Raw genomic sequence first — 12,037 nt, 5'->3', positions numbered from 1 at the left:
GTCTGATTTGGGGCTTGAGGGTTTCTGGGTAGATTCGGACCAAACAAAACTTGGTTTGGTCACGAGTGAGGCCAGGGTAGTGACCTGTGTGAATCTGGGGTGGGTTGGTGTAGATCGGGGTTTTGCTCGAACCTTCCAACGAAGATTCGAGACGGTGGGGAATGATTCTGTTACAACCCATATCCACATGTGTTAGTTCATGCCATATACTAGTTAACATAAATCCAAGAAAGAATTATCTTTGAGATGATAAGAAGTCAATCCTATTGGTCTTAAGTGATACAAGAGTGTATAAGGGTGATTAACCAGTATTAGAAGTTAAACGAATCAAGGATGTTGTAACTCGTATTTTCAGGTAATCTAGCGGTGCTTAATACACTCAAGAGGTCATTTATTAAGGTATTTTAATCATATAATATCCGTATCATAAGTCATGAAGTCAAACGAGTTATGAAACAAAAGTCGACAAAAGTTGTCGCAACTTAGGTTCATAATTTTACTTAAACATTGGGTCAAATGTTTCTAATCTTTTCTCATAATTTACAAGGAATTACGGGGTGATCTACCCACCAAATTAAATATCTATGAGTCTAGTTTCCAACGCATTAAACCGTTCATCGATACGATCTCGGAGTAGAGAGATATTCGCGTTTTCGCGAGACTGCGCCAAGCACCTCTCTATGGGGCCCACTAAGTCGGTTTAAGATATTTGGACCTATATAGGATGACTCCAACCCGTTTTAAGTCATTTCTTTTCACTATTTTCAGACCTTAGAACCCTAGGAACATCCTCTCAAGGTTCTCTCAAGATTCAAGACCCAAAAAAGGGCAAACAACACAAATCAAGTGTCGGGAATTCCGTGGCGCTAGTAAGTCTCTTGTTCTTCTTGTTGTTGCTCATTTTTGTGTCGTTCCAGCTCGTGTGGGAGGTTTTTTTAAAGGTTTTATGTTCTGTAAATACTCCCTAATGTTCTTAATATCAATCCTAGGTGATTTCAAGCCTTCTAAAGTGATTCTAGTGCTGAAAAACACTAATTGATCGCTAGTTTCATTTTTTTGTTGTTGTGGCAGCATTGGAGGGATATTTCTTAGAAATTTAAGGTCAAATTGGAGTTGTTCTTTCTGTATAAAGGTAAGGAACCTCTTACTCTATATGTATTTAAGATTATCCAAGTTGCGGCTAAGCCATTGAAGCTAGAACTTGTGAGATATATATCGAAAGGCTTGGTAGTAATGTTATTGTTTTGTGGACTGTTTTGCGTTGTTGTTGGGCTGCGTATTTTACTACTATCTTGTGGAGTTTTGGAGGAGGAAGGGTGTGGAGAAACACCATATATATGTAGGGTTATGGGCTGATAGTTATTCGTAACATTTCCAGGTTGTTTGACACGACTACGGTGGTCGTCGTATGTATGGAGTGATTAGGCTGTGTGTGGACTATTTTGGGAGGCTCAATATGTTTATTATTGATGTTGTTTGGGCTGTTTGGTGACTGTTTTGAATGGTGTGAGGTCATATATATAGGGGAGGTGCTGTCCGTTTCATCGTAAAATAGGTTGTGGTCGATACATAATAGTTATGACGCTTAAATGATAACGATAGTATCGTTTCTCTTATTGTAGACTAAGGAGTTTTGACAATTGCATAGCTTGAGATTGGGGCAGTATATACAAGGTATGTTAGGCTATCCCTTTCCTTCTTTTGCACGACTCCGATTGTACATAATGTAATGAACGATCTTCCAAGATACTCTACTCTTAGAAGCTAGCAGTACTTACATTGTTTTCCCTCTTATGGAACGATTGATGTTAATGTTGCTTCTCTTAGTCTTATGTTATCAATGTTATTGGTACTTCCTGATTCTTATAAGGTTCATAGTGAAGAGTTAGTCCTAATAACGTGTACAGAGGATACCAACCTTACGTCACTCCGAAAGGTTTAGAATGTGATTCCATGAGTCGAGCATGCATTATATATATGTATCTATTTTACTCTACCGAGCCACGCTATAGTTGGCCGGGTACGGCACCTATTGTGCAACCACTGATCAGTTGGGTTTTACCGAGCTCCACGTGGCCGGGTACGATTCTACCGAGCCTATTATGGCCGGGTACGATATGATGATGATGATGCCCACAGAGGCGAATGCTTTAAAGGTTTATGTATTTATACATATGTATCATGCATTTCATGTAAGTAGCCCTCAGAGGTACTAAGATGTTACAGGTTGTATATTCTCTATCCTTGCTTACATTACTGATCGTATTTATGGTTCCTTGCCTTACATACTCAGTACTTTATTCGTACTGACGTCCTTTTATTTGTGGACGCTGCATGTCGTGCTGCAGGTCCTGATAGACAGGCAGGTGCAGCTCCCCCACCACAGTAGACTGTCCAGTTCAGCGGTGATTGGCGAGATCCCTTCTCCGGACTCGCCTTGGTCTTGGTATGCAATTTTTGTTATAGACATTATGGGTATGTCGGGGCCCTGTTCCGGCTATGTTGCAACACTTATGTTCTTTTAGAGGCTCATAGACAGGTGTCGACTCATGTATAGTTTGGTATGCCTTGTCGGCTAGTTTTTGTTGTATAGTCTTTCATAGTAGCGTGGTAGCTCATACCTTATATGTAGTTTCTTGATTGTCTAGTCATCCCCTGCTTTGTATGTTCACGCCGTCATATTTTATTGCTGGTTGTCTATGATCCAGGTCTACCATTTATATTGATCTTGTCATCCCTAAAAGATAATAATGAAGGTTAGATGAAATGTACGTTGGTGCTCGGCAAGTGTGGTCGGGTGCTAGTCATGGCCCTCCTGTTTGGGTCGTGACAGATTCGAGGCAAGACGCTAACGGATTCGTGTTCAGGGTGGTTGGGTGCATCAGGGGTGTTATTTTGGTGGTCACCGGCGTCGTGGTTGCCGGGTTTACGGTGAGAGTGCAGGGTGGCGGCTAGGGTTTGGAACGGGATGTTTGGTTCATCTCTGGGATGATGGTGCACAGTAGGTGAGAGGGGGTTTGGTTTGGGGGCGTGGGTAAAGGGGTGAGGCTTATATACAGTTTAGAAGAATCGATCATGGCCGTTAGATAGAACGTGATCGATGGCCAGGATCCCTTGGCTAGCGTAAAACGGTGTCGTTCCACTTAAAAGGAGGTCGGGTTGGTCCGGGGCCAAATAGGTCGGGCATCTGGGGGTGGTTTGAGGCCGTTGGATGGGATTGGGTTAACGGTTGAGATCAGACAGCCCTATACGGCGTCATTTTGGGTAAGTGAGTGGTCTGATCTGGGCCGTTCGTTTGAGTCAATCAATGGTTCGGAATGGGGACATCAATACGGCGTTGTTTCACCGCCTATGAGACCAGGTTGATTTGGACCGAGTCCATGTATCGATTTTGGGCCTGATTTGTTTGGGTCCAATCCGAATTTTCCATTTTTCCTACTTCCTTTCTTCTTTTAATCTTCCTAAAAAATTAAAATTCTAAATTAAGTTATAAATTAAATTAACTTATCACAAATACTAACTAATTCCTAGCAACATTTATCATACATAATTAAACACCAATTAAAACAAAATTGCACAATTTGACATTGAATGCTTAAAATGCAAACGATGCATATTTTTTGTAATTTTCATTCTTGTAAAACAAACTTAATTACTCCTAATTGTAGAATTAAATTCTAAATGCAAATATGACATATTTTTGTATTTTTATTAATTTAACAAATAAACATGCATGGACAGATACAAATAATTATCCTAAAAATGCCACGAAAATTCTCAAAATTGCACACAAAGAAAAATCATTTTATTTTGAATTTTTTGGGAGTGATTCTTTCATAGGGCAAAAATCACGTGCTTACAATAGTGACTTACTAGGGAAAAGAAGTTAAAGAAGAATTCTATGAAACCCATGGATTGACTCGGTCGGGGAGATGCTTCGCCCCGAAGAGTTAAGAAAAGCCAAAACCTCCAAAGATAACCCTGTACTAGTGAAAAAGGTTGTGATCGAAGAAGAGGCAGAAGAGTTTTTGAAAAAGATGAAAGTGCAAGACTATTCTATTGTGGAGCAGATGAGGAAGACGCCTGCTCAGATTTCACTATTGTCATTATTGATCCATTCAGACAAACACCGACGAGCTTTGATGAAGATCCTGAAAGAGGCCCACGTTCCTGACAAAATCTCAGTAAACCACTTGGAAAAGTTAGCTAACAAGATATTTGAGGTAAACAGAGTCAGTTTTTTTGATATGATTTGCCCGTGGAGGATACTAAGCACAATAGAGCCCCTTATCTTACGGTAAAATGCGAAGATTCCGTGGTTACTCGAGTATTGATGATAATGGTTCCAGTGCCAACATTTTCCCTCTCTCCACCTTAAACAAAATGAAAGTGGAGGATGAGAGAATTCACAAGAACAGTATTTGCATTCGGGGATTTGATGGTGGAGGCAAAGATTCAGTCGGTAATATAGTGCTGGAGCTGACAATAGGGCCAGTTGAATTTACTATGGAATTCCAAGTGCTGGATGTGGCTGTTTCCTACAATCTGCTATTGGGTCTACCTTGGATCCATGTTGCCAAGGCGATCCCATCCACCCTGCATCAAATGGTCAAATTTGAATGGGATAGACAGGAAATAGTTGTGCACGGTGAGGATAATCAGTGTGCTCGTGATGATGCTATTGTGTCGTTCATTGAGGTTGAGGACGACAAGGGGCCATAGGTCTATCAGGTCTACAACACGGTATCGGTAGAGAAAATTCCAGAAGGGAAGTGCGTTCCAACTTCGAGGGTAGTTGTTGTATCAGTCATGGTAGCCGTTGAAATGTTAAAAAATGGTTTTGTACCGGGCAACAGTTTGGATGCATCTCTGCATGGTATCGTACAGCCGGTGTATCTCCCCAAAAATGTGGATACATTCGGTTTGGGGTTTAAGCCCACAGTTGCGGACGTGAAAAGAGCTAGAAAGTTGAAACAGAGGGCCTGGGTACTACCAAAGCCCGTCCCACGGCTCTCCAGATCATTTGTTAGGCCTGGCACCAAGAAACGCCCAGTAACAACAGTTCCCAATTCTGTGGTTGGTCCCGATAAGGATTTACTCAAAACGTTTGAGAAGTTATTCGACGAGGTAAACATGGTGGAAGCTTGAGAGGGTTCTAGCAAGGCGGATGTGCAATTTGTTGGGCCCAGTGCAAAGATTAACAATTGGGAAGCTACTCCTCTCCCCACCAGGAAGGAGTTTTGGTAGTTTGCTTTGATTTTCTTTCAGTTTATCTGGATTATTCCAGGATTGTAATTCAAATTCTATGTTCTGTCCGTTTGGATGTATAAACCTTGTTATCTTTTAGTTTTAATGAAATGCAATTGCCCTTTTTCTTCATTCCTGACAGTTTTATTTTTGTTTTCTTTTCTTCCTTGTACAGTTCTTCTTATGCTGGTTTCAATAACATCACATGCATGAGGAATCTTCGACCTAGTCTTAAAAGCCAATCTAATTCTGAAATAGTAATTCAATAAATAGAGTGTGATGATGAATCAGAATATGATGAGGATGAGGCCTTTGAAGAGATTAGTAAAGAGTTAAGCCATTTTGAAGAAAAACCCAAGCCTAACCTGAGTGATACAGAAGCAATCAATTTAGGGGACCCAGATAATATCAGAGAAACTAAGATAAGTGTCCATCTTGAACCTCAACTCAATGAGGAGATAATTAAAGCATTACTTGAGTAGACGTCTTTGCATGGTCATATGACGACATGCCGGGTTTAAGCACTGACTTAGTGGTTCACAAATTTCCCACTGACCCGGCACTCTTTCCTGTCAAGCAGAAGCTGAGGAAATTTAAAACTGATATGAGTATGAAGATCAAAGAAGAGGATACCAAGAAGTTCGATGCAAAAGTTATTCGGGTCACACGGTATCCCACTTGGTTAGCCAACGTAGTACCTATGCCAAAGAAGGACAACAAGACCAGGGTATGTGTTGATTACCGTGATCTCAACAAGGCGAGTCCCAAGGACAACTTTCCACTGCCAAATATCCACATTCTGATAGACAATTGTGCCAAACACGAGATTGGGTCTTTTGTGGATTGCTATGCGGGCTATCATCAGATCTTAATGGATGAGGAAGATGTATAGAATACGGCATTCATGACGCCGTGGGGAACATACTGCTACAGGGTCATGCCTTTTGGTTTGAAAAATGCTGGGGCAACTTACATGAGGGCAATGACAACCATATTCCACAATATGATACACAGGGAAATCGAGGTTTATGTGGACGATGTGATCATAAAGTCCAAAAAGCAGTCTGATCACGTTAGAGATCTGAGGAAGTTCTTCCAAAGGCTCCGCATGTACAATCTTAAGCTCAATCCTGCAAAGTGCGCATTCGGTGTTCCATCTGGAAAGTTATTGGTATTCATAGTCAGCCGTCGAGGTATTGAATTGGACCCATCAAAGATCAAAGCTATCCAAGAGTTGTCACCCCTAAGGAACAAGACTAAGGTGATGAGTCTATTAGGGAGGTTGAATTACATCAGCAGGATTATTGCTCAGCTTGTAACAACTTGTTAGCCTATTTTCAAACTGTTGAAGAAGGACACTGCGCTCAAGTGGACAGACGAGTGTCATGAAGAATTTGATAAGATAAAGGGGTACTTGTCGAACCCACCTGTGTTGGTCCCACCTAAACCAGAGAGATCTTTGATTCTGTATTTGACGGTTTTGGACAATTCGTTTGGTTGTGTATTGGGTCAGCATGACATCACTGACAGGAAGGAGCAGGCCATCTATTATCTTAGAAAGAAGTTCACATCTTAAGAGGTTAAGTACACTCACCTTGAGAGGACATGTTATGGCCTAACTTAGGTAGCACAGAAGTTGAAGCACTATCTGTCATCTTACACTACTTACCTCATCTCTCGTTTGGATCCATTAAAGTATATTTTTCAGAAGCCTATGCCTACAAGGAGGCTCGCAAAGTAGCAAATCTTGCTCATAGAGTTCGACATCGTCTATGTAACTAGGACCGCGATGAAGGCTTATGCATTGGCTGATCATTTGGTTGAGAACCCAGTGGATGAAGAATATGAGCCTTTGAAGACTTACTTCCCTGATGAAGAGGTAATGCATGTTGATGAGTTGGAACCAGTTGGAGAGCCAGGTTGGAAACTTTTCTTTAATAGAGCTGCTAACATGAAAGGCGTCGGGATAGGGGCTGCACTTATTTCCGAAACAGGGCATCACTATCCTGTTACAGCTCAGCTTCGTTTCTATTGCACTAACAACATGGCCGAGTACGAAGCATGCATTTTGGGTTTGATGTTGGCCGCAGACATGGGTGTCCAGGAAGTCTTGCTCTTGGGAGACTCGGACCTTCTGGTACACCAGATCCAAGGGGAATGGGAAACACGGGATTTAAAACTCATACCGTACCGGCAATGGTTGCAAGATCTTTGTCAACGGTTTCGATCAGTAGAGTTCAGGCATATTCCAAGGATCCATAACGAGGTTGCTGATGCTTTGTCTACCTTAGCATCAATGTTACATCATCTAGATAAGGCCTATGTGGACCCTTTGCATATTCAGGTCCATGATTAGCATGCTTACTGTAATATGGTTGAAGAAGAACTTGATGGTGAGCCTTGGTTTCATGATATCAAGGAATATATCAGGATAAGGGTGTATCCAGTACAAGTCACAGGTCATCAAAAGAGAACAATTCGGCGGTTGGCAAGCAGATTTTTCTTCAGTGGATGGTTTTGTACAAAATGACTCCGGATCTTGGACTGTTGAGATGCCTAGATGCTAGACAGGCCACAGCTATCATGACCGAAGTACATTCTGGAGTCTATGGACCGTATATGAGTGGGTACGTGCTGGCAAAGAAGATTCTCCGAGCAGGTTATTATTAGCTCACTATGGAGTGAGATTGTATCAGCTTTGTGCGCAAGTGTCATCAATGATGGGTGCACGAAGATTTGATTCATTCTCCACCATCTGAATTACATACAATGTCTGCACCATGGCCCTTTGTTGCTTGGGGCATGGATGTCATTGGACCAATCGAGTTAGCAGCGTCCAATGGGAATAGGTTTATTCTAGTGGCCATTGATTATTTCACCAAGTAGGTTGAAGCTAAAACTTTCAAGTCTGTGACCAAGAAAGTAGTGGTCGATTTTGTGCACTCAAATATCATTTGTCGGTTCGGAATCCCAAAGGTGATCATCTCAGATAATGGCGCTAATCTCAACAGTCATTTGATAAAAGAGGTGTGTCAATAGTTTAAGATTACACATCGCAATTCCACCCCATATCGTCCCAAGGCAAATGGAGCAGTCGAGGCAGCCAACAAGAACATAAAAAAGATACTTCGAAAAATGGTGGAATGTTCTAGGCAATGGCATGAGAAACTGCCTTTTGCATTGTTGGGTTATCGCACTACTATTCTTACTTCAGTAGGGGAAACTCCTTATTTGTTGGTATATGGCATTGAAGCAGTAATACCAGCGGAAGTTGAAATCTCGTCCCTTCGGATTGTCAGTGAGGATGGAATTGATGATGATGAATGGGCCAAAACCCGCATGGAGCAACTAGGTTTGATTGATGAGAAAATATTAGCAGCAGTGTGTCATGGCCAGTTGTATCAACAGAGAATGGCAAGAGCATATAATAAGAAGGTGTGTCCACGGAAGTTTGAAGTGGGTCAGTTAGTATTGAAACGCATCCTTCCTCATCAGGCTGAAGCAAAAGGCAAGTTCGCCCCGAACTGGCAGGGGCCGTTCGTCGTAACAAGAGTGTTGTCCAATGGTGCTTTGTATTTAATAGATATAGAAGGCAAGTGTGTAGAAATGGCTATCAATTCTTATGCAGTCAAAAGATATTATGTATGATTTCTTTGGTTAAATTGTATTTGTTTGTACTCGGCATATTTTGAGGATTGGAATGACGAAGGCATTTTGTTCTGCTATCTAAACATTTTATCCTTTGTTACCCCTTTTGAGCCTTATTTATTTCCTTTCATCCCCTTCTTTTGGAATCAGTGGAAAATTTCGGAAACGCGAGAGCAAAAGATAAGTAAAACAAAGAATTAAAAGAGAAAGAAAAACATTAAAAAAGAGAAGAAGAAACGGAAAAGAGAAAAGAAGAAAAAAGCAACAAAAAGAAAAAAAAGAGAAAGAAGAAAAGAAAAAGAAAGGAAAAGAAAAGGAAAAGTCACAACAACAAAGCAACTTGAATGACATGAACTACGTTCGACCTGATTCCTTTTTAAGGATACGTAGGCAGTCTCACGATTCGGTCCCATCAAAACAAAAATTCAGAAGTCCCCAAGAAAAGAAACTGGGGCAGAAGTTGTGATTGTTGCAAGAAATCTGATTCCAAAAGTTGTAATTTTGAACTCATTTGAATTGTCTTGAGCCTTTGATACCCATTCTTTCTAACCCTATCCAAAAACTAGCATTATGGTCAAAAGAAAGACCTTCCGATCAGTCTTCAAGAAATTCCAAGTCAAGCAAGTGAAGGTGATTCATATCGGGGGCAACACTCTAGTCCAAGAAGGAAAAAAATAATAAAAATGAGAGAGTCTTATTGGTGAAAACCCTCACTGGCACCATAAGGCGACAGAAACTGAGAGAAATCAAAAATTAGAGAGTCTTATTGGTGAAAACCCTCATGGGAACTGTAAGGAGAAAGCGAGTTGAGAGATAAACAAACGAGAGAGGCTTGTTGGTAAAAACCGTTTAGGGCATCGCAGGCCGAACAACGTCAAGGTTTTGGTAAAGAAATCAGGTTATGAAAATTCAGGGGCAAAAAGGTATGGCAGCTGAAAGTTGATTGGTTGGACAAATTGGGCCGATTAATCCGAAATGCATGTCATGATCATTGGTACCAGTTGTTCCACTCAGATAAGTCTCTTCCCTTTTCCTTTTTAGTAAGTCTTCCAGTTTTGGATTCTCTTTATCCTTAACTCTTAGGGTCATTGCATTTCAGTTCTTTTGGGTTTCATTTCTCTAAGATGTTTCAATGTCAGTCTTGGTTAAGGATTTCAAAGCTCACTACCAACTTCAAAAATTGCAAAGCACAGTATGGCCGGAACTTATCAAAGATAGCATGATGTAAAGTGGGATAAAGTGCCAGCAAAAGTGCCATCTGCGGAATGATTTAGTAATTTCATGGGATATGCAGAGGGTCAGTTAAAGGGGTCAGAAGTGTGAAACAACGGTTCGGGTATAGAACACTCCGATCATCCAAAGTCATGGGGGTTTGAAAGTCAGCCGAGAATTCAAGCAGTTTTTGGCCAGTTCAGAGGAAGTCAGTCAAAACAAAGTACAACAACGGGGAGGCCACTTTCAGCAAGAATGCCACAAACTAATCACCACATTTTAAACTGACAAGATTTTTCTTTGATTGAAACAGGGGCAGAAAGTTTCGATTGTTTCGGAGAAACCCTCTGTAGGGGAAAAGCAAGCACCAGACAGGTTTGACTTTTGATTTTCAGGACCCTCCTGGAAAATGGGACCTAGTTTAAAAATCAAAACAATCATAAGTAGCAAAATCTATCATAAATGTACCCAAAGGAATATAAGTTGGTTTCAAAGTTGCATGTTTAAGATAGGATTTAATTAAGAATTGTCAGGACCCTCCTGAATATTGGGACCTAGCTTTAAAATTTCCATTAGATAACAAGATTTAGCGGAAGTCATACCTTTAGAAAACATAATTCAGCTAGGATTTTTCAGGACCCTCCTGGATAATGGGATGTAGCTTTAATACTTTCTTACCTTCAGAAGATATAACTTAGATTTAAAATTGTCATTTAATTAAGAATTGTCAGGACCCTCCTAGATAATGGGGTGTAGTCTAAAGATCGGCTTAAATAACAAGATGTAGCGAAAGTAATACCTTTAGGAGATATAATTTAGATTTAAAATTGTCGTTTAACTAGGAGCTGTCAGGATCCTCCTGGATAACAGGACCTAGCTTTCAAAATCTTAGTAATATTTGGTAATATGAGTCAATTTAACACTCACATATGTGCTAGCTACCAAATTGGGGCAGAAAATTTTCTTTGTTTTGTCTATTGTTGTTGAAATCATGCACCCACCTGGAGAGCACGGGAATACAGTTCAAGTTCAGCAATCAGGTGGCCACCTACACGGGAATACAGTTCAAGTCCAGCAATCAGGCGCCCACCTGGAGAGCACGAGAATACAATTCAAGGTCAGCAATCAGGCGCCCACCTGGAGAGTACGGGAATACAATTCAAGTTCAGCAATCAGGCGCCCACCTGGAGAGCACGAGAATATAATGCAAATTCAGCAGTCAGGTACCCACCTAGAGAAAGGGAAAGCATCTTAGAGTACAATTCAGGTTCAACAGTCAGGCGCCCACCTGGAGAAAGGAAAAACATCTCAGATTACAATTCAAGTCGGCAACAAAGGGAGTTCACCGGGAGAATACAAGTCAACAAGGCAACAAGAACCACAAGAGCAAGTTTGAAGATTAGATAGGATTTTTGTAATGTATAGATTATAGTCTAGTCTAGCTTCCTTTTATTTTGACATGGTGTAATAAGGGGTGCAGTAAGCAGTAGTAGCAGCAGCAGCAACAACAACAGTGAAATCACAACTTTATGGTAGTCCTAGCTACCAAAACTTCCCTAACTACACTAACTTGATTCCTTTATAGTCAAGGATATGTAGGCAACCTCGGAAGTAGAGTGCGGTCAAATCTTTCAAAAATGCTTCCCACGGAGTATTCAAGCGGGCAAAAATCGCTCGTATCCGCTCACTTTGTCTTTGCACGAAAACTCTTCGTGTTTCCGAGTAAAGAGGGGCAGTTGTGAGCACGTGATTTTTGCCCTATATGATTTACTCCCACAAATTCAAAACAAAATAAAAATTTTCCATTATTTGCAGTTTCGTGGATTTTTGTAGCATTTTTTGTAAATTGTTTGCATTTGTCTGTGAATGTTTATTTTGTTTAATTCATGAAAAAATACAAAATATGTGGCATTTGCATTTAGTATTTAAT

The 12,037-nt window shown here is 40.8% G+C and overlaps 1 protein-coding gene across 1 annotated transcript; it reads left to right on the top strand.

Annotated features, from left to right (window-relative positions):
- The first annotated feature begins 4,302 nt into the window (after positions 1-4,302).
- Positions 4,303-4,722, top strand: LOC138878597 (uncharacterized). The gene has a single exon (XM_070158289.1). The coding sequence runs from the start codon at positions 4,303-4,305 to the stop codon at positions 4,720-4,722; it is 420 nt and encodes a 139-aa protein (XP_070014390.1).
- Positions 4,723-12,037: the final 7,315 nt, after the last annotated feature.

The sequence above is a fragment of the Nicotiana sylvestris genome, chromosome 9 (genome assembly GCF_000393655.2).
Source record: "Nicotiana sylvestris chromosome 9, ASM39365v2, whole genome shotgun sequence".
Classification (NCBI taxonomy): Eukaryota; Viridiplantae; Streptophyta; class Magnoliopsida; order Solanales; family Solanaceae; genus Nicotiana; species Nicotiana sylvestris.
The sequence above is the reverse complement of the archived record's forward strand: the minus strand, read 5'-3'. Positions and strand labels throughout refer to the sequence as shown.

Excerpts from the sequence above, each read along its gene's own strand:
- LOC138878597 (XM_070158289.1), top strand. The coding sequence starts at position 4,303 with ATGCGAAGATTCCGTGGTTACTCGAGTATTGATGATAATGGTTCCAGT.